Below are 23,934 nucleotides of genomic sequence, written 5' to 3'. Positions count from 1 at the left end.
GATGGTGAATCTCAAGACACTGCGCAATGTGACCAAGGTGTTCTGGGCCACAAATCCAGTGCGGGATATTTGAAATATTTTAAAGATGACTGGGAGAGAGACTATGCTCAGTTCTGCCACTGTGTGTATAAGCTCTCGTTGTATTTCTGTCTGCCCGATTATTTTACATTTGGTGTACGAGAGAGAGAGAAACATGTGTTGTGTTGGTGCTTGTGTACATAAATGTGTGTGAATGTGGTGGATGTGTGGTGGCGCAGATGGATTGTCTCCAATAATGTTGTCATTTTTTTAAGTCATTAGTCAGTATTGATGGAATGCCATAATATTTTTCAGATCCTTCTAAACCCATGTGCACTTTTACTCAACTGCTTGTCTACTGATATGTAGACAATGTGCTCCTATGATTTTAGAGGGATTGTGTCTATTGTTTTCAGAATGAAATGATATACCGTGTATATACATCTAAAGTTGAACAAAGTAGCTATAAATGTGTCATACACTACAAACCTTTTATCTTCGTCAGAAGTGTTTTATTTTGTCAGTGATTATTGAGTTTTTCTGCATATGCTCTTAAATTACATTGAAATTTGGGTGGGGGGGGGAAGCTAATGAATAGTTTGATTATGGTTTTAATTTATCTGTGATAAGAAATCATGCCCAAAATTCACGTGATCTTAAATGATCTAACACATGAGCAAAACAACTTTTCACACATTATGATACAGAAGTCTGGTACATTAGTTCTGTCCAGGCATGTCCCTGTGAAATTTCAGCCTCAATCTGTTACAGTGACAGTTTTAAGCAAGTATACCTTAGAGACTGCTGAATCACATCTATGAATCATATTTTATGTGCTTAAAGTTCAGTCCCTCTGCAGCTATCATTCTTATTTTGGTCATATAACACTTTAAAGTTGATATTCAGATCTATTGCAGGGTGAATGTGATCAATTGTTCCACTTTGTGACTGCGATCAGTCTGGTCATTATATGGGATCTGCTGTGATTCCAACATAAGTGATAATTGCACAGAATTTGGTATTTGTGTTTATACATGCATTTAACATCATATAAAATATGTAATATTTTTGTGCATTAAAATGTTTTACAGAACAAGTCATTCTCAATACTTAGAGATCTGCGAGTCAGCTCATAATTCACCCACCCCAAGAGGATTGTGGGCTAGTTGTCACACTCTTTACTCCAGTGAATATTTTTCTGGGTGGGGATACTGAATAAATTAACTTCTGTGAAGGCACATGCCTTGAAGCCTTGGACACTGAACATTTCCAATGCTATTGCCAAAGTAAAAAGATCGAGTTGAATAAACACGTTGAATTTCGCCCATTATATGGTGTAAGGGGAAATCTGTCTATTAAAGGCTTTTCAGCTAAAATAAAATGTTTTGAGTTAGTTTCAAACCAACTGTATGTGTGTAACTTGAAAATATCCCGAATTTGACCTTCCCCGTGTGACAGTCGATGTCTTCTAAATATTAGTAGTCAATCAGTTAACAACATTACGACTTTCTCTCATGCCATTATTTCTCTATGGTATATTTCTTTTAAGTATATCCTGCAAATAAGATTTCACATTTTTCAGGTTGATGTGGTGACTCCTTTTCATTTTTTAAAATATCAATGCATAGATTGTCAGTGTAGCCTAAATGAAGCAAAACACTGGGATTTATGGGGTAGGATTATATAAGCCATTCCTCGGGTGTTTATTGTAATTTCATGTGTTCAGTTTCTTTCTCCCATGATTTGCACTGCAAAACAAAATCATTTAGAACTTATATTTAACAATATTATTTACTTTAGCCTACGGCTGAAAAATGACGTTATATTAAAAACGCAATTTATTAAAACAAAGTCAAATCCTCATAACTCATCATTGGTTCTCGGCTCATTAAGAAGCCGGTTGATTCGGACCGATTCAGTGCGATTCGTTTAGACTCGTTTTATGAACCAGTTTAACTCACTGAAAAGTATTCGATTTGAAAGAATCATTCGTTTACGAATCTGACATCGCTAGTCGAAGCTTTAGAGAAAACCAGTTGCTCAAATTTCTCTCATTCTGTCATTACCGCAAGGCAAACGTATCCTGTGAAATGTGCAAATCGTTCAGTTTAATTGAATGTTCTCGTTCTTCTGTTCCAGGGTTTACAGTGTTTACCTGTTCATATGCATGCATCAGTTGCGAAAAGACAGTTACGCTTAAATGAATGAACTGCCAGTGGTTTCACGATGCTTAAGTGGGACAACACACACACACACACACACACACACACACACACACACACACACACACACACATACACATAATGACTCTGATACCGCCGCCCGCGCACACTACGCACTCAGCGCTGCTCGCGGTGAGGAGTTCAAGGTTCCCATCACCCCTTTACATAAACACACGCCCCCCTTTACATGCGCGCTCTGCCCGCTCCAGCACTCGATCGAGCGCCCACGCGCTACTTTTGTGAGCCATTGAAATATTCCGGTCTTTTCTCTCACTCCCACTCAGAGACGCGCTGAATCACCGCTTTAGTTCATGTTCAGGTAATTCAAATGAACGCATATGGTATATGTAAGGGTCTATCTGGAACTTCCCATGTAGTGATGGTGGAAAATCAATATTTCGTATTTATAAAGCATTGCCGTGATGGTTTACGTTGCTATATTTTATATTTTCGGGGGTTTTTTTCCATATAAACCGCCACCTCCAAAATTGCACAGAAAATCTTACGCTACATTATAATGATGATGATATTATTATTATTATTAATGTGATTGTTAACATTATTCTTGTCGGGAACAAAATCCAAAAACAAAAAAATGAGCAATCCCCATTCTTAAAGAGTCAAATGTGATCATCTGTAAATATTGTTGATGTGGGATGTGTAGCTGCTAAAACTGAAAGCATTCATTCAGGGATATTGTAAGGACTCCTGTGATGGAGTGGAGTTCAAGGTTCCCATCACCCCTTTACATAAACACACGCCCCCCTTTACATGCGCGCTCTGCCCGCTCCAGCACTCGATCGAGCGCCCACGCGCTACTTTTGTGAGCCATTGAAATATTCCGGTCTTTTCTCTCACTCCCACTCAGAGACGCGCTGAATCACCGCTTTAGTTCATGTTCAGGTAATTCAAATGAACGCATATGGTATATGTAAGGGTCTATCTGGAACTTCCCATGTAGTGATGGTGGAAAATCAACCGTGTGCAATGATGGATTCATTCATCTGAGCACTGCAATTAACTGACATTCGTATTTATAAAGCATTGCCGTGATGGTTTACGTTGCTATATTTTACATTTTCGGGGTTTTTTTTCCATATAAACCGCCACCTCCAAAATTGCACAGAAAATCTTACGCTACATTATAATGATGATGATATTATTATTATTATTAATGTGATTGTTAACATTATTCTTGTCGGGAACAAAATCCAAAAACAAAAAAATGTGCAATCCCCATTCTTAAAGAGTCAAATGTGATCATCTGTAAATATTGTTGATGTGGGATGTGTAGCTGCTAAAACTGAAAGCATTCATTCAGGGATATTGTAACGCTTGGGATCACCGGATCGGTTTTCACCGTGGACAAAGCAGAGTCCAGCCCAGGGTCATCACATGTCCTTCCGGACGCTCCTTCGTCGAAATCGCCGGCCGCGCCTTTCTCAAGCCCACCACCTCTGCTCACTCAAGCCCTCCGGCCGTTCCTCACTTTATCCCTCGGCCTCGGCTCACTGCCGTCACACGCTTGAGGTATTCGGCCAATCACAACGCACTGGATAGCTGGCCAATCACAGCACACCTCGCTTTTTCAGACCGATGAGCTTTGTAAAAATAGACACGTTTCAGAAAGGCGGGGCATAGAGGAGAAACAATAATGTACAGTATGTGGAAAAAAAGTTTTTTTTTACTTTAAACCGCATAAACGCATTTCATTACACAAAATACTGTTCTTTTTAGCAGCATCATATGACCCCTTTAACTAATCAGCAAACCGGTTGAGTGAATGATTCAATAAACAGTCACTTGTCGCCACCTACTGATGTAACGATGTAACAACAGAAAGTCACTGAAAAATCGCCACTACTGAACAGACTAACAGCCTGTCTGGATCAGAAAACACAAGCAAGTGTTATACGAATTGTGAAAAGTTGGAACGCTGATTTGGAAATCGATAATGCTATTTTTACTATTTTCCCGTCACATTTGCTCAGCAAAATCTTGCAGGTGAAATCCAGTCATATTCATATGAATTCACTCGACTTGGAGTTTTGCGTGTGGGCGAAAAAGTTTCCCATGCAGATTTGCTCATATTCAAGTTTGTCACACGGATTCGCAGTGCTGACCAAAATAAAGCTGTTTGTGTTGAAAGTGACTTTTGTGTGAGCTGTGCTTTAAAGTGCATTATCGAAATTTTGTGAAGTTTAGTAGCGATACATCAATTCTTCAGTGCGGTGAATTGAGTTACCAACTTGAACCAGTTCAACCTGAACCAGTTGTGAAATCGGCGTGGGGAAATATTTCGTCCTCACACACAATTCCCAGTCGTGTGGATTCCTACTGAAGAAGCTTGTGCCTGCACAAATTTGCCGAACAAAGGTATTTGTGACAGTGCCTAATCGTTGTGCTATTGACAATAAATGGACCTTTCTCTTCTTTTTTTTGACAACGAATTTTGCTGAAAACCACTTACCTGTACTTTTAATTATTTGCATAAACAAATACTACGTATATAGCCTACGTAAATATTGCTTAATGTTTTAATAAATACTTTTAAAAGATCTGCTTACTAGAACTAACATTATCACAGACTGTTAGCTGTTTTATTGTTATTTATTGTTGCTTTCGTAAATTTATATGAGTTGTTATTATTATTATTATATTATACTGTCCTGTTAAGAAAGGGAAAAGAGACTATTAGTCAGAATGTGTTTAGTTTTCCATCGGTGGAGGTCGCCAGTTGTACTGTGCTGGGGCTCATCCACACTTACTTCAAGAGTGCCGTCGATGCGTTTGACTCAAAGCACAGACGCCACCTATCCGCTCTCCGACTCACTTTCCACCGAGCGCTTCAAGATGGCGGCCGCTTCATCCATCCAGCCGCCGAGCGTGCACGCGATAAAGCGGGACAATTCACCTCACCCGGAGTCCGACAGCCCCGCGAGCCGACAGGAGGAGGACGCAGCATCCGAGGGGCTCACCATCCTCCGAGATCTACCGGAACTTGATCCCGAGGAGATCGAGAAACGGCTGGAGAAAACTCGCAGAGAGCTGAGCAACAGGAGGAAGATCCTTATTAAGAACCTGCCACAGGATACAACCAACCAGGTAACGTTAGAGAGATTTACATACAGCAGCCTGACAGGTGAAAGTTACACTGCTCACTAGTTCATGGGACAAAAAGGCTTTTCAGTAGCTTTTCTTATTATTTTAAGTGTGGTTGTTAGTTTGTTAGTTAAGATACATAAACGAGTTTTATTATTCCATGAGTTTGCATGTAACGTATATAACGTTAAACAGACAGTTAAGCGCACCACCGCTAAGATGAATATGTTTTTCAGCCAAAATAAATAAAATGGCAAACGCACATCAGTTACAAAAAAGTTAAATTAAAACATTTATTGAAATACGGATATTGGGTATCGCCTAAGTGAACGTAAACAGTTCAATTTAAGTGACCTTAGATCAGTGCTGCACCTTTTACGTTCATCATCGGGAAAACCTGTAAGTTACAACTGTTTGCACGCGACTCAAAACGTTGTCTGCTTTAAAACAGCACGATATTTCAATTGTAAAACACCGCCGAAATTAAACGAAAACAAATAAGCGGAAAATATGCAGTAAAATAACAGCCCGACGGCATCTTTGGTTGAACGCATCGCGCGCTCCGTCTGTACAGCAGAGCCGCTCGCCGTCTCTGTCTGCCGAGGTCAGCGTTTATCAACCTTTCCGTCTTATGTACCCCCACAGCCTCATTAATGCGACTCCAAAACTCGTCCATTAACCAATATGCAGCCTAACATATGTTCCGTGGAGCTGCCTGGTGATATTTTAACACTCACTAAAAAAACGCAACGAGTTTCATTTTAATAAACCCAAATAGGTTTTATTTTGTATTAGTTGTATTTTTTGTTTTGTTATACTTTGTTAATCCTTCCTTATTATAACTCTAATTGTATTTAATTAAGCGCACGGCTTGTTTGCGTAATGTTTTCTTCACTCGGCTGCTCTTATCCATTTGCCTGGTTGTGGTTGGATGCTGTCTGGAGAGGCATGTTTGCTCATGAAGACAGACAGACTGACTGAGATCCGGCTGAGGGCGTTCAGGCAGGGAGAACAGCACAACGGCGAGCTGAACTCTGAGTGGGAGATTTTCATATTCAACGAGCTGAGGTGGCTGCTGCCCATGGCATTTCCTACAGAGTTTTCCTCCACATTATTAATGTCAGTAAACATGTCGGATACCTGGGTCCTTGAGGGAGGTGTGATATTTCCACGGCTCCAGAAGGATATCTAATTGTCAGAAGACACTGCACTGTACGTTTGCACTTCTACAATGCACAAAACACACACTTTCATATGAAGTTGTGGTGAGTATCTCATGCAGTAGCATATGTTTTGATTGATTCTGTTAATATGTTTAATTGTTATTGACATATTATTTCAGATAGCCTGTACTGCATGTTGTATTACGGGCACTTATAACCTTAGACAGCACGACAGTGAGTAACAGTTTGGAGAAGAGTGTCAGGTGCACACCGCTGCTGTGATCAGGTCACAGAGTAGCGGCTTATCGCTGAGAACACGTGTCAGGCAAAGCAGCTCGGTCTCTCTTTCTGTCTGTGTTCCTCATTCATACATACACAATCACACTGCTCCTTATACTGAATAATTTAGGAGCAGGTCGGTCACAGGTTTGGGCAGGAGAAATGTCAGAAATGAACTCTTCTGATTGGCTCTTTGTCAGGTGACAACATATTTTGGGTGATCTCATCCCCTCCTCACTGTTGAGCTCCACTTTTCCACAGGTTTGCTGTTGGTTTGGGTGTCAGTAGCAGATGTTCAGCAGTGGAGTATGGAAGTGTGTGTTCTCTCTGAATACACAACACAACATTCACACTTACAGATGTAGTGGGCGATATAAGCATCATCATTATATTGTATTAATGATCTGTTATATTAATATTCTATTCTATAACTTTTTGGTCAGCAAACATATATGTGGTTCAGAAAATGATTCAAAAACATAAAAAAAAGCCTTAGTGCTCAATTCTGATTTTTTTTTGCGTAGCTGTTCATATTGTTGTTTTAAATGTGGCCAATATCAGATTTCCAGTGTGAACATATCATGGTGCTGAACTGACCCACATGAGAAAAGAACAATACGATCGGGGTTGCCAGGTTTTCACAACAAAATCCGCCCAATTGCTTCTCAAAACGAGTCCAAAACTAGCCCAATCGTGTTCTGGGGGTTATACATCGCGTTAGTGCGGTCACTTTAACCCACAGAGTTAAAAAAACAACCTGCTGCAACGATGAAAAAGTAGCCCAATTCCACGGGAAAACTGTGGACTAGGCAACACTTGCGCAGCACGCTGTCATACTGACGTAAACACGAAGGACATAAAGTAAGCGATTATGCATTAATTTATAGTGTGATCTGCCGCAGAAGACAGTGAAATTATGCGCAGGCAGTATGAAAAATAAAGACAAGGATGCGACAGAAGAGAGCAGAGTTTTGAATCTTTTATAATACGAGCCCTCATGTTTTGCTTGTATATAGAGTTGTCACAGCAATACTTATGAGTTCTGACATGTCACTGTACAGTACTTCCACTTTCTACCTTTCGCAACTGTCTTGATAGCTTTGGGTATGTAAAATCTTTTTGAAGTGACTCCCATGAGCGCAGAATCGTGACGAATGTTGATATTGAGTGACGTAAAAGTCGCATGAATTCCGATATGACTGTTCACACTGCGGTCGCGTTGCAAAACGTCTGACCTTTATCGGATTTCGTACCACATATGGAAGTGGCACAAATCGGAATTTAAAAGATCAGATTCCATGTGGTTTGTGCTGTTCATACTGTCATGAGAAAAACAGATCTGAGTCACATGTGAGCAAAAAAAATCAGATTTGGGCCGCATTTTCCTGCAGTGTGAACGTAGCCTTAGAGGTCATTGCATACTGTTTACCTAGTCTTGCTAGCTAGAATAAATTGTTTTCCGTCCCCTTCCTTTTGAAGATTAGTTTATATCTGGTTTCGATTCCTCTCTGTTCTGTCCTGACCTCGTCACCTTTATTTATATAGCGCTTTTAACCTCGTGTCACCTTGGCTATTGACTCTGGTCACCACAGAGCAAATCAAGCTCTATATCGTGCTCTACATCTGTGTTAGTGTGTTTCACCCGAATATCTGACCACCTTGTGTGCACAAACCCTTAATTTGTCTGTTGGAGTGTGAGACAGCAGTCTGTCCAGAGTCCAATGAAAGTCATCTGTAGACTGTATCCCTAAATCAGTGAGCATCAGTGTGAGCTGCCATTAAAAAAGCAATTGATTTAACACATGCTGCATACTGGTGTAGATATACTGCAGGGATACCCATGCTTGTTTTATTTATTAATTTTTTTAATTGTTATTTAATGCCTATGTCATATATGTGTGATTTAGGATATTTATGTAAAATGTAAGTCCTGTGGAACTCCTATATGTGGAATTCCACAGTGAATTCCTGTTTTTTTGATAGTTTTAAATCCTGAAATGTAGTACAATATTTAAATAACAAAAATGTTACTAGCTTAATGTTAATTCATAGTTCTCTACAAGGTCATAGTAGAAAAATAACTAAGAAATGTACAGTACCATAGTGAGTATACTGTAGAAATATTACATACTACTTGAAATCAGTGACTAATTATAATTACTGGAACTAAATGCACACATAAACTAGATGTTTTTCATAATTCCTGAGGTATTGCACACAATCCTGTTAGTTTTCCATCCATGTTTGACAGTGCCCAGAACCAGGCTAGTAGAAAAGTCCTACCTAGCAACAGTAACCAAGGGCGTGGAGCATAGTGAAAGATGATCACTAGAGGGAAAATGACAAATGCACAATTTGCATTTTCTGCACATTGCAGAATAAAAGTAAAAAAAAAAGTGTAGTGAAAATTGTGTGTTGTGTAGTGATATATAGTAGGTAGCAGCTTTCATCAGTGTCACAGGCCAACAACACATTCAGACAACATTACACATCTTATCTTTGAGACAAAGCGTCTGGGTTCTCAGCAGTACAAAATTATTAACAAGTGAGCATATTTATACCCTCACTCTGATAAATTTCTCTCTCATTTAGTTTTAACTTCCGTCTTTTAGTTTTAAATCCCCTTGTTAACACAGACAGTCTGTAAAGCATTTGAATAAGTCACATGCAGCATGACCTGTGTTTCATTGGTGAACAGGCGCAGAGACATTAATCAAGGGCAGTAACCCCCCTCCCAAACTGTTAGCCTTCAACTGTCTCAGATGTTTAGTTGAATCATAGCGGGCCGATGCTGGTCCTGACAGTGTGATTCATATCTAATAGTATCTAGATGCTCACTCAGGCTTTCTGGCCATTTATGGGTCATTACAATGCATGTGTAATGTGCTGTGTTAAGAGAAAGCCATAAGTGAGGCAGACTTGTGTGAAAGGTGTCTTGTTGACTCTAATTAGAAGCAGAGGGAGGGAGTGCACTGCTCTTTGAAATGGCAAAGAAAATGAATTAGACAGTCTACTGCAAAGGATTGTACAGAATGTGAAGTTGAAAAAAAAAAGTATTTTATGTACTGTATATAGCAGGTTAGAATGCATGTCAGTGCTGTCTGCTCAATTTTATTTGGTTTTCATACATATTGAAGGAGATGAATGTGTTTATAGTTTGACAGATATGACTATTAAGTTACCTCAGATACTCACATCTGTCTAATTCTTTCATCATTTACTCACAATCATATCGTTCCAAACCTGTATGGACCCTTTTCACATATCCGGGTTTTTTAGAACCAGAAGTCATCATAGTTGGGTGAACTTCTATAGAGGTCAATGGGAGACTGTGTATATATGTATATGTGTGTGTGTGTGTGTGTGTGTGTGTGTGTGTGTGTGTGTGTATGTATGTGTATATATATATAGTTATTTTTTATTAATTTATTTTATTGATTTATTTTTATTTATTGATTTATTTTCCATTCCCATTTGCTCAAATAGCAAAAGAAAAACTCCTTGATAGTGTTTTCACGACTTTCAAAAAGAGGAAAAAATAGAGAGAGATTGATAACTGCAGTCAGAAGAGAGAATGATGCCAAATTTACCGTCACTCCCACAGCTGCTGTATTAGAAACACCCTCACAGCAGCATTAACTAGTTTTTCCTAATTTGATGCAAAGGTAATATAAGGCAAAGTATAGTGTTATAAATGTACATACATTTTCTAATGTAAATCTAAAATGCAAATAATGTGAATATAATTAATGTAAATATAAAATGAAATTTGTAATCAGAATCTGAGAAAAGGGTTCATTGCATTTTTTCTTCTGTGGAACACAAAAATAGAAGTTTTGAACAATATCCAAACTACTGTTGTCCATGCAGTGAAATGCAATGAACATGGATCTGTCAGTCTCCAGAAAAATAAACAAAACCATAAAAGTATTATTAAGAGTTAGTTTCACCCATATGAAAATTGTCATCATTTACATTATTTACTCTTATGTTGTTCCAAACCCAAATATATTTTGTTTATCTTCGAAACACCAATGAAGATATTTTTAATGAAACCTGAGATTTCCTGTTCCGCGTGTACATACTATGTACTTATTTTAACAATTGCAATAACTGGGTAATAACTAGGTACTAACCCTAACCCTAAATAGGGCCCTATGATGCGGGAAACATGGATGGAATCGTGGAATCCAGTTATTAAAAACGGAATTTACTGTATAACGCAGAAATGTCACAGAATTTGCCAAAATTTGTATGGATAAATGAAAAGTAGGTCAGTACACTTAAATCAATATGTGACATGGACTAGTGTCTGTGAATATTAAACCACAAAAATACTATTTAAATATGAATCCTGCATGTTCTGCGAGTCTATATGAATGGCACACATACTGAAGCCTGTGTTTTCAGCCTCTGCCGCCTCAATATATAGGTATAATATAATCTCTAGAACTAGTCACTTCATGAGCATTTAACGTTTTTTTTTTAGAGAAATACTGTCGTCATATCATATAAAAACAGAAAAGGTCTTAACAGCAACCCGTCAAAATAAAAGTTTGATTTAACTTGAAAAAACTGACAGAAATATGTTACTTAATGTAATCATAGTACTACTAGTAATAATTATAATTCATTATTAAAGCGTTATTTTTTAAAGGAATGGTAACACTTTCTATGAAGACCATGCTTATAATGAATTATAGCTCCATTTATACTTATAAGTATTACAATTGTATAAACATATTTATAAAGACTCATTAAGACCTATACTGCATCTGTGTTGATATAAATGCTTATTTTGAGTACTACTAGTTACTAACCTATACAAATGAATCATTGATGACTTTAAGTAAAGTGAAAACATAGGATGCAATTTTCTTAAAGCAAATGTTAAGAAACCATGAAGATGTGCTCATTATCAGTTTAAGTTGTTTACTTGTATATGTAACTAATGAACAATAATTCCTGTAATAAAATAATGAAGATAAAAACAGAAATCATTAGTACAAACAGTTAAAAAAACTTTTTTAAATGTTACATACTAGCAAAACACTGCAACGATATTATAAAGCTTAATTCCAAACTGCTATAAGCAATACCATGCATATGGCTGAGGAGATATAGATTTCAACAAATCAAAATTACCATTCATTACCTCTAATGCAAACATTAGCCATTAAAGACATAATAACTAATTGATACAACAAACAAGTGTTTTATATTTGATCATTTATAAGCCAGTGTGTAATGGATTATGAGCATGCACACTGAAGAAGAAAATGCATGCCTTATAAGTACTTACAAAAATAATATAAACGTAATTATAACTGTTCTTATAACACAGCATAGGTCTTAATGAGTCTGTATAAATATATTTATAGAATAGTAATACTTATTTATAAGTACGCATAAATGGGGCTATAATTCATTATAAGCATGGTCTTCATAGAAAGTGTTACCAGAATTTATTTAACAGAAAAATGTAAATACACAACACAGTATTTCTGAATAAATAAATAAATTAGGAATCCAGAAAATTAATGGAAAACACAGAATTTGGTAAAAATGAAACTGAATTTGACAAAAAAATTTAATAAATTCATACGGCCTTAATACGTACTTTTTGTTATACTTGTAATTAATTACTGTTAAATTGTGTACATTTCACGATTTCAGTTAATTAGACATGTTTTTTGATTAATAAAATTTAATTTATAAGTACACACACAGTAAAATAAAGTGTAACTGAGATTTCTATCCCTATTTCTATCCCATTGAAAGTACATGTAAACAAATCTTTGACAATTCAAAACGTTCTTAAAAGTAAGTATTGTAAACGTAATTTATATGAATCGAGCGGTCTTTTGTCGTTTTTATTCACATATAAACATTGATTAGCCCAATGCAAATAGAGCAGATCAAATATGGTAAACAGAAGCTCTTGTTTGTCGTGCAAGAACCAATGAGGTTTGTCTTTGACAAGCACGTTTGAGCTTCTGTTTGCCACATTTGATGTGTATTGATTAGTGTTTATATGTGAATAAAAGCCTAAATTAAATCTATTCATCATTATCAACCTGTATTCAACTGCTCAGTTGATGTGGATTCATTTTACATCACCAAATACGCAATTTCAAGTCCTCAGCAAAATCATAGTTCGGACCGCCGGCATTACAAGCAAGTACATCTCACAGTGAACAGTAACCCAGCACAGCACACATTAACAGCTCCACGCTGTTGCAGTATGCCATGTCCCCTGCTGAATCCAGAAGTCCCTTTGTCATAGTCAAGTGTGTCCTTCTGGATGTTCCTTATGACCAGCTAGAGAAAACACAAAGCCAGTGTGGGCACCTCTGGTTTATCTCTGTTAACACACTTTCGGGATGTGACCGCAGGACCTGCTGTGTGCATAAAAGGGAAGAGGAAGAGATTTATGAGACAGTGTATGTGTGTGTTTATCTGATGGATAACAGCGGACACTCTGTTTCTGTGTGTGGCTGCAGTTGGAAACCTTCATTTTCATGGCCACACCTTTGTTGTATCAATTTTCATAATAATAAAAGAACAAGTTTGTATGGAACCCCTATATACTGCATCTGGATGATCACCCACTGAATGCATTACTGAATATTTGATATTTTGATATTTTATGTTTTTCTTTTTATGTGTTTCGCCAGAATTTTTTTTTATACATCTTTATTTGATTTTAGAAAATGAAGAAACCCTTCTGAAAGAGACATTTTATGTCTCGGATTCTCTCTAAATAATGGCTGGAGACCAATTTGCGACATTATTCACATAATGTGCCAACATTCTTTCCTCTCACAAATGAAATCATCAGCTCTATACATTATATATGCATGCAAGAGAAAGGATTGCCCTATAAAGTTAACACCTTGTTAAACCAGTTATGCATATCTTCAAATCCCTAGTATGAGGCTATATATTTATATATTGTTTAGTCATATTTTGTTTAAATTTCTGCTACAATAGAGACCCACTTTTCAGAAAGAGTCCTCGCCACAGACTATAGTGCAATAAGGCAGTGGATTAATATATTACTGTATGTAGTGTATTTTGCTGATGTGTTTTGTGTTTTTTAATTAAAAAATGTGTATTGATTATTTTATGCTATTATTGTAATATATAGCTTATTCACAATTTTAGCTCCGGGTTTACCAGTAAATGAAAGAGGAACAACACTCAGCCAATCAAATTTGAGGAACTAACTGCTAATAATATAATTGGTGTAACGAAAAACAAATATACAATACATTGTAGCATTCATTTGCTCTCTTTTTCATTCCCCCCAGGAGGTCCATGAAATTCTACGCGAGTACGAGCTCAAATACTGTTTTGTGGACCGGAACAAAGGAACAGGTAATTGGCCTCCTTCAGTCATCCTACTGCTCTCATGTTTCTAATGGTTCTCTTCCGTCTGAGCCATCAGAATCCAGACCTCTCAAAAAACACCATACGCTTGCCTACTTAGCGCACCTGAGATTAGTTTCCTGTGGTGGAGAATGAGGACTTACAGAGAATTGTTCTTGATGAAAGGTCTCAGCTTTGTAACTGCAAAAAGGTTGCCTGTTCCTCTGAAGTAAAGTGAAGCTTTGAGGTTATTTGAGTTTGTACAATCTGTCACTGTGCTGATTTGTCCTCTTTCTATCTTTGTTCTGTTTGAAATATTGAATCAAATGAGCATTTGGATTTTAGTTTTCATATATAATTTTAACTGTATTATAATAAAATAATAAATAAAATGTAATAGTATTTTAACTTCAGTCCATCACTTAAAATATTGATCTAATACATCCTAAAGAGCTGCTATTTCAACTGGATTCCAGACAATTTGAAAGCTCAGGGTGACTTCCAGGAACGATGTGATCGCTCGGCTCCGAAGCGAAAAGCTGAATATGCGCTGCACCTGCTGCCTACTTATACTCACGCTGTGATCAGCAGCAGCGGGATGCAATAATCGCATGCCAATGTGCATTGGCTCGTTTAGTTTACACTCGAAGTAGATTGGTCCCTCTAAGGGACGTGACGTCGAGAGTGACCGACTGAAAGGGAACCAAGCTTGTCATTGGCATCCATGCTGAAAAACAATTTTAAGTCTAACATATGGTAATTAATTATTGAAGATAAATAAGCGAAGATAAACAACATGCACAGAAATTCAGCAAAAGTGTATTCTGTTATTCAGCTTGAGAAAGTGTTTTTTGCTGTTTTCAGCCCAATGCAGTTATAATTTTCACATCCTGCGCCACGTTGTTTAAATAGCAAATGCATTTGCACCCATTTGTGCGCCCATGGGCATGCTGGTCTGAAAACGAGGTGTGTTCAGGCACATTGTTATTTTGAGGCAACTGAAATAGACTGCGCCATTGACCAATAATATATTGGCAATATTTATTTATTTTTGTTATTTAAAAAGAGTGTGTTAGTAATATGCGCCTATATGCAGGTGCACAACACGCATACACTCTGCTTATTACACACACAGGGATGCGCAGCAGCGCACAAACATGTCAAATATTAAAAATGAAAGGATTACAATGTAAAAGATTATTGTGCCTCGTAGATGGTCTCCTCACGCGCTTTAACCTCGTGCACGAGCAGATTCGTTTCCTCTCTGGAGAAGCGTTCAGTCTTTGCTCTTGCAAATTCCACCATGTACTGTAAATAGCGAATCTGCCATGGCGCAAGCGCTACTGGCTTTTAAAGGGAATGGGAGATGAGACTCTGATTGGTATATGGCATGTTACGCCCAAAACACACCCAATTACTCATTAAAGGGTTAGTTCACCCAAAAAAAAAAATTAGCCCATGAATTACTCACCCTCAAGGCATCCTAGGTATATATGCCTTTCTTCTTTCAGATGAATCCAGTCGGAGTTATATTAAAAATTGTCTTTGATCTTCCAAGCCGTTTAATGGCAGTCAGTGGGTGTTGCAGTTCATCAGTCCAAAAGAAGTGAAATAAAGCGCATCCATCCATAATAAAAAGTGCCTCACACGGCTCTGGGGGGTGAACAAAGGCCTCCTGTAGTGAATCGATGCGTTTTTATAAGAAAAATAACCATATTTAATAATTTAACCGTAATAATTTAATCTAGCTTGCGTCTTACTGTTGTACACAGAATATTTCTTTTTATAAATGTTATTATTTATAACATTTATAGCAATTTGCTTTGTGTTTAAATGCAATATACTTTGTGTTTTAATATTGTATAATTTCAGTACACATTATTTATTTATTTGCTATTGCAGAAAACGGGAATGCAAAAAATAATATATTTGTTGTAGTTTCTGTTTACTACTATAGAATTTTACCCAACTATGGATGTGAAAAGCGTCCTTACTTAATAAGCTTCCATTCTCAGAGCTGTCAAAATAAAAGTCTTGTTTCCAAAACTTATCAGCCAAACAGAAAAACGTATTGGCTGATGCTAATAATTAAAGTCCCCCTGTAGTGAAAATCAAGTTTTTTATGTTGTTTATTTGTCTATGTGGTGTTTTTAATATGCTTTTAGACAAACCATATGCCAATCTATTAATCAACACCATTGCTGAGTATTTTCTCCTTAAAACTGTAGTTTCCTAAATAAAATTAATTCAAAAATAAATTAGAGCAAAAAACCCATGAAGCTGTGGTTTAATGTGAATTTGAGTGAGTGGAGGCGGGACTAATTTGCATATTCATAGATCAGCGTATAGTAAATAAGGCAAGGGTGTAGAGTTACATTCAAGCTATTTTAAGGCATGAGAAAATTATTTTCACAAGAAAAAACATTTAAATATGTCATTTTGATGATCAAAGATACGTTTTAAGGGATAACATATTTGACTAGAGGGGGACTTTAAAAACTACAAAATATCAGCTGATATATTGCATTACTTTTGCCACCAGCCATAGCCAAGCCACACGTAGATACTGTTGGATTGAGCCTCAGCTGCACGATTACTGCGATTACAGCTGCACATTTCACACATGGGTATTTTTCACAGTCCAGTGCTAAACCTAAGGCTGATTATCAACCTGCACCTTCATGTAATGCCGGGATTTTGGCCTGCTAAATGTCGTCAGTACCTAAAACCCCTGGCAGCACTGCAAACATTCCCACATGCTCTAATTAGCAGTATCTAGGGATAAAGGTGAAACATCATGATGATCTCATCCTCCAGCCGCTCTGGGCTTGTCACCTCCTGCCAGCACCCCAGCAGAGGCTCCGGTGTCAAGGATCAGAGTCCAGTGTGCCTGCAGGAGGTGGAATGTTACTTGTGCTCTTTAGTACTTGCCTGAAATACGTTGAACAATTTAAATATGAGCGATTCACATGGCATATAGACCTGTTCTTTTGGTTAGAGACAAGTTTAAGGAAAGAGCTGTGAAGAGTGGAAAAAGAATGAAGAATTAACATGAGAGGAAATGAGGAAAGGCGAGGAAATGTTGATAGAGACTGTAGGGAGAGAAAGCAATCAGAGATGGAAGAAAGAATGACAACTTATATGATGGTGGAAGATGGGGAAAAAAGAAATCCTACAGAAAAATAATTCTTGTCTCCTCTGGCGTACAGCCCGGAATTGAAATATGCTGTGATATTCCCAATGCTCGGGGCCAGGCACAATGGGCCTGGCTGACCAAGCAAACTAACACAAACACACACACGTAAAGACCTTTTACTCTGTTATACTCTACAAATATATCTGGTATATTGCATGTCTTGTTTGTATGTTTCCCTATTAGATTAGCTGAGTTACCACTCGTTATTTGTATTAGTTAAAGCCGTAAAGACTGATATTCAGGTGTATGGATGTATCTTTGGTTTAATCGATTCTAAAGGTATCTTTCTTGGTATCAATATTATCTGCTCTTTATTCCTCAAACAATGATGTACAGTATGTGATTGTGAAACGCATCATACGATTTGTACTATATTTTGGGTTAAAACTGCAGAAATTCCAGACCGGCCATAAAACATGCAAATGGACCATAAAGGGAAACAAAGGAAACTTCTCCCGCTCAAAAATTCACGCCTGGTATTGGCCAGTCCACCCAGAATAGGAACCCTCAAAAGTGATTAGCCTGAAATAATCTTTGCTAAGAAACCCTCTTCGTTTGAGACAACACTTTTTCAAGACTCTCAAGATTTCCCTCTTGAGTTTTTATTTTCCGGCAGTTTTTATCTTCAAGTAACTTTAGTCGCTGTGGACTTTTCCTTCTTCAGAAGAACCAGAAGTAAACTTCCAGCTCACTCCTAACAAACTCATCAAAGACCTCCGTTGTCTACCGCATCAGGACTCTTGTTCAGCAATCGAAGCCAATGCAAGTAACCGTTTACAATTATTTAGATGCATGTTTAAGTCTCAGCCCCTTTTAAGGTGATTTTTGATTCTCTGATGTTTCTCAAAGGTTGTGTCTAAAATTGATGTGAAATACTGCCATCCTTTTCTTTCCTCTCTCTTTTCCTTACTTTGTTTCATTCTGTATGTGTTTTGCTTAGTTAGTTATATGTTTGATATAGTTTAATTTATTAAATCCCTTATATTCACCACTGATTGTCTCTGTTTGCTGCTCACAATTCGAAGTCAATGAATGTTTGAACCCTTGCTACATATGCTAAATTACTGCTAGCACTGCATAAAGAAGGAAAAATTATTCTTCCTTGGCCAGGCAAATAATCTTTCCTTGAATTGATAAATGATTATATTGTCTGCTCGGTGGATGGACAGATCAAATAATTGTAATATTGATTCTGCTACAGTTAATTTGAAGATATAATCTAAGTATTTATTATTAATCATAACCAGTTATGATTAGTCGTAAATATCTCCCTGTTGAGCTGATTTACTACAAATCCAAAGCATAATTTTTTTCTGTGTTAGAATATAAGAAGAAAATTGTTGTTTTGAAGAATGTTTTTCTTAAGAATGTTATTTCAGTCTGGCTCCTGGTATCCCTCTGAATGTTTTAGCATCATGATAAAGCAGTTTCACTCAAATAGAAGAGACCGAAGGACAGAAAAGGACTCAAGTTTTAGAAGAAGATACATGATTTATTTTTATGCACATCTCTTATGGATGAAATGTTTTAGGTTTACCCGTAATAATCCTAGGTTTATTGTTTAGGTATTTGTAATTAATAGGTTTATTGTTTAGGTATTTGTGCACATTGGAATCTGAGAGCTGCTGTTATTGAGCTTAGGAGTGATGTGAAAGTACAGACTTACAGCAGCTGGAGAAAATGCAGAGAAGAAAGTAATACAAGAGAACCTGCACTCTTGTGCATTTAATTGAATTGTTAGTGTCTGGGAAGGCCATTAGGGATCAGACCTTCTAACTCTCTCCCTTCCGTTTACATGACTGCATAGCTTTTCCAGTAAAATAATGCATGTTATGAAGTCTACTTTGTGTTTTTTTTTCTATTTTTGCTTCTAATGGAGGTGGTAAGAGTGGCTTGTGTAGAAGTTTTTCCCTGTAATTAAAAAACAACAGAGGCTGTGTGTGTGTGTGTGTGTGTGTGTGTGTGAAGAGGTGCACACTCTCATAGAGGGATTTGCTCCGGGCTGTTGCTTTCTCTCTTTAGGTAATGAGGAATATTTATCTTCCATCTCCTATGCAAAGTTTACTCAAGATTCGCCTCAGTGAGTCTAACAAATTGGCTGCGTGGTTTGAAACCAATTGTTAATGGCTGTGCATTACGAAACAAAGCCTGTTAATTTAACATTTAGAATCCACCGTCAGCTGTCCTGGATTTTCCCATCCTCTATAGTTATAGAATTAAAAAAGCTCAAATGTTTCAGTAGGGGCATCCATTCGGTGATGGAATTCTGAAGGAATGTGTGGTGTTCCGGACAGGCAGTGGAATGACAATGGATGCCGTGGGCATGGGAATTAAAGTTTAACAATGGAACTTTTGTTTAAACTGCACTATCCTGTAATGAAGACACATACGGATCAAAAGTGCTTACACTGGACTAACTACACCGGCTCGAAAGGCCTAGTTAACATAGATGCTAAACTACATAACTAATTGATACATTTTTGAATATGCATATAACAATTTCAGACCATCAAGGTTTGCTTGCTTGACTGATCATAGTGCATTTTGGCTTTTTATAAATTTTTTAAATATTAATAGGTGAAATAATAGCGGTATTAATGTAACAGTTTACATTCTAGTCGAGTCTAATTTTGTATAATCTCTTTTATAACAGTTGATATTTTACCAGAGAAGCTTGATATTGACTTTTACAGCATGTTCCTTGTCTGCTGTCTCTGATGTTATTACTTTTTTCATGTTATTTTACTGTAGCACAAGAGTCATTAGCCAAATTACATTTATGGCTTAAAACAACCTTGTGAATGCCCTTGAGCAAAGATTACATATTTTAAATCACATACTGTACTTGGGGTCTTGTGTCATCCGGAAATGGATGGGAATGTTAACGGATGTCTTCTGAACTTTCACAAAACAAAACAGAACCGAACAGCAATATTTTGATAGTGCCAAAGAGCCACAGTGTTTATATTTTTGAGAGGAATCAACCTATGAATGGCTTACTTATTTGATCATATACTACATCATTTTAGATTTCATATACCTTTATATTTATGTGTGCAATCAGACTTTTGTGCAGAACACTTGATGTGATTAGCTCTTGAAATTCAAGTTCTGAAGAAAGTTTGTTATTAGTTGTTGTTGTTTTATTAACATTATCTATAGTTGCAAGCCTTTCTGTGTGTCAAGGTCTTCAGATCGCACCTATTATCTGTCAATTGACACTTTTCTTACGGACCATGACGTTGAGAGTCTTTGATAAAAGTCTCTCTGTGTACATTTTATCCTCATTCAGCCTCTTAATATATAAGGGTTCACGTAAAGCCCTGCTGATTTGGCCCAATTATTTTTGATAGGCCTTCAATGTTCTGGCCTTTCATGGGGTACTGCACTAGGTGTGATCGAGAGGGACTCATATAGGCCTTTTGTGAAGTTTAAAACAAAATTTAAAAAAATTAGTTTCCAAGCATATTTTTTTTTAAAGTAGCAATTAGGGATGGTTATGTCACGGTATCTAATTAAGTGATTAAACCCTTTTGCTTTTTGTGTTGTTGCATTGTGGTCATTTACAAGTTGAAAATGTGCTGGTTGTGACTGATATGAGGTCATAGAAATAGCTAATTTATGGATGTTCTTTTTAATGGCAAGCAAAGCTGCACAGAACATGGAGGAAAAGCTTAATAGCACAGAATCGCTTGCTGCTGTATTAAGCTTTCTGCCAGATTAAAGTTAGCTAAATTCTCACCCTGCGTGCCTCTAAGAAGACACAGTGTGACTACAGCTTTATACTCCTTAGAACAGTTGTTCTTCACTTCAGATATTTTTTTTTAACTTTGTCAGTCCTGGATGTAGTAACATATTTAGAATACATTGTCTCCCACAGTACAGATCCTTCAAATATGGACGTTTATGCAGACAATAGCTTAAAAACGCTCAGCCATCAGTTCAGCATCTCAGGATTCTTCTAATGTCTGTGACAGCACATCACTGATCTCTCTCAACTGTGGCTTATCACGCAGAGAGACAGCACAGATAACAGCTAAATTCAAGTCCCAAAGGGAGGAGAAGAACACCATTAGAAGCCCACATGCTGTCATTTCACGCCTCAATTCTTATGTGCGCTGTTGTTTGCTGTGCCCAGTTTCTAAATAACTGATTTTCAGCCATGAAATTAATTGCCGTGTAAGCGTTCACATTCACTCCCAACGGACAGTTCATCAGCGTGTACAGTGACAAATCATAGCTGTTAAAACTACTTCTATCTGACACACGTGATCTATGAGGGAAACACACCGGAAATGGCTGCCCACTCTCTTGGCACATGTCATGTTGTAGTTGTCCTTCGAGAATCACAAATTGGGAGAAGAACATTGTGTTCGAGCCTGCTGACACTGATATAAATATATATATATAATATAAATAATCATGGTTAAAGAATTTTGATAAATCTCACAAAAACATAAAAAACAATGCTGAAATAAAATGAAATGGAATGCCTATTTTGCATTATTTAAATGAAAATTAATTGTGTTTAATTAAGTTCCCTCAAATTATCATTACCATGATACGTACAAACATTTTTCTTTTAAGGTTTAAAAACATTCCAATAATTCTTGAATTTTACAAATATTTCAGTAAATACTTGTAGTGCCTTTATTATTTTTTTCATTATTTAATATATATATATATTTAATTTATATAAATCATTAGTATTACTATTAATAATTTTTTATTAATTATTTTAAGTTCGTATAAAGGCAGTACAACACATACTACTATGATCCATTAGTTAGTGGTAATTTTGGGGTGAAATATGACATGATCTTCTTCACAGGTTCAGACTTGTTTATTTAGGTGATGCATGTGTTTAGGTGATGGTATGATGTACGTCATTTAAACAGCATGAGCACTCCATCAGAACAACCTCCCAGCATGCATCTCAATCTCACAGATGATGAAGATCGAGAGAGGGGGCCGCGAATGGATCCAATAGTGGTGTGGGGGTCTCATTGTCCACTTGTAGCTTTAGAGGGGCTTTTTACGGGAGCGTGTGGGAGTTAACTGCTCGGCCCGACAACCACTTCAGCCAGATGACTGATGCTGGGAAAGCAGAAGGAGATCATCATTAATTGATGCAGTGGCAAATGTAGGCGGCTTTGGAGAAGGAGCACACAAACTCTCACTCTCAAACATGAACACACAGGAGGACAAAGGCCAAAGTCATGGCTGCTGAAGAGCAGAACATATTTGAATATTGAGGCTGGGTAATGCTAGCATTTAACCGCTTTATTATCGGGCATCTTTGCAGCGTGGCTGGAAATGGAAATAGCGATGTCATTTAGTTTGCGTTTCTGTTTTTCAGATCTATTTTGAATATGTTGTACTGTATGTGTGACAAGATTTTATTTAGGACACTCCATCCATGATAATGGTAGCAGATCCTCTAACATAGGCTTATTGAAAAAACTAGGGATGCACGGATACCACTTTTTCCAGTACTCGCCCGATACGATACTTTTATTTTTGGTACTTGCCGATACCGAGTACCGATACCAATATTTTCATTGCATTTGTGAAACCAAAAGAGTATGTATAATGTTAGTTGGTTAACTTAATTTATCAAATAGATACAGTCAAACCAATATTTATTCAGACACCTTCAACATTTCTCACATTATCACAGTTTATTCGCTATAGTTTAGAAAATGGTAATAAAATGACAAGAACTCAGAGTTAAACTGTGTCAGAACAAATTCAGCTTGATAACGTTGATAGGCCTCTGAAGGTGTCCGAAATACCGTCATCCCTGGTTAGCAGGATGGACACCATCTCCAACACCTACATCAGGAAGTGGTTGGGCCTCCCGCGCTGCTTCTCTGAAACAGGCCTCTTCGGCAAGAATGCTCTTAAACTTCCTTTTGGAGTCCATCAACCTCGGATACAAGCAGGAGAAGGAGGCTACAACACAAGGAGGTCATGGGAAGAGTCCAACACAGCCGAGCAGGGTTGGGCTGGGGAGAGCCAGTCCAGTTCTGGTCCAAAGCCACAAGGGAGCAGAGGAAGTCCATAGTGGTGGAAGAGGTCTCACGAGTGGAACAGGACCGTTACCTCATTAAGGCTGTTTCCCAGGGCAAACAAGGAGCATGGACTCGCTGGGAGGATAGTACTAACAGGGTCATAACCTGGGCAGATATTTGGCGAACCCCACAGTCGCGGCTCAGCTTCCTCGTGAGGGCAGTGTATGACACCCTTCCTTGTCCCCGAAATCTCTCCCAGTGGTTCAGAAGTGAGGACAAGTTCCCCCTTGTGCAATGAAGCCAATGCAGGCCTTCGATATATCTTGTCGGGGTGTAACGTTGCATTGACGCAGGGCCGCTTTAGGTGGCGGCATTATCAGGTGCTGAGGAAGTTGGCGGAGCAGTTGGAAAGATGTAGAGTCCGGGCAAATAGCTCTTCAGATCCCGTTCGGCCAAATATCCCGTTCCTCAGACCAGGAGAAGGCGGGCAGAAGACAGTGGCGGGGAGGGCAAAAAGTCTGCTCACTCCTGGAAAGGGATGGAAGATGCGTGTTGACCTGGGCACCCAG

At 37.7% G+C, this 23,934-nt stretch overlaps 1 protein-coding gene across 2 annotated transcripts in view; it reads left to right on the top strand.

Moving 5' to 3' along the window:
- The first annotated feature begins 5,024 nt into the window (after positions 1-5,024).
- The window catches only part of LOC107591176 (ribonucleoprotein PTB-binding 2-like), a 73,013-nt gene continuing 54,103 nt past the window's right edge, over positions 5,025-23,934 (top strand). The window contains exons 1-2 of one of the 2 annotated variants that reach the window (XM_016280247.1): positions 5,025-5,345; positions 14,098-14,164. In XM_016280247.1, the coding sequence (XP_016135733.1) occupies positions 5,025-5,345; positions 14,098-14,164 (388 nt within the window). The remainder of the gene's footprint in view (positions 5,346-14,097; positions 14,165-23,934) is intronic. The other variant, XM_016280248.1, reaches the window with a different exon arrangement.

The sequence above is a fragment of the Sinocyclocheilus grahami genome, unplaced genomic scaffold, assembly GCF_001515645.1.
Source record: "Sinocyclocheilus grahami isolate Dianchi unplaced genomic scaffold, SAMN03320097.WGS_v1.1 scaffold138.1, whole genome shotgun sequence".
Classification (NCBI taxonomy): Eukaryota; Metazoa; Chordata; class Actinopteri; order Cypriniformes; family Cyprinidae; genus Sinocyclocheilus; species Sinocyclocheilus grahami.
Note: the sequence above shows the minus strand (reverse complement) of the source record. Positions and strands in the feature narration are given on the sequence as shown.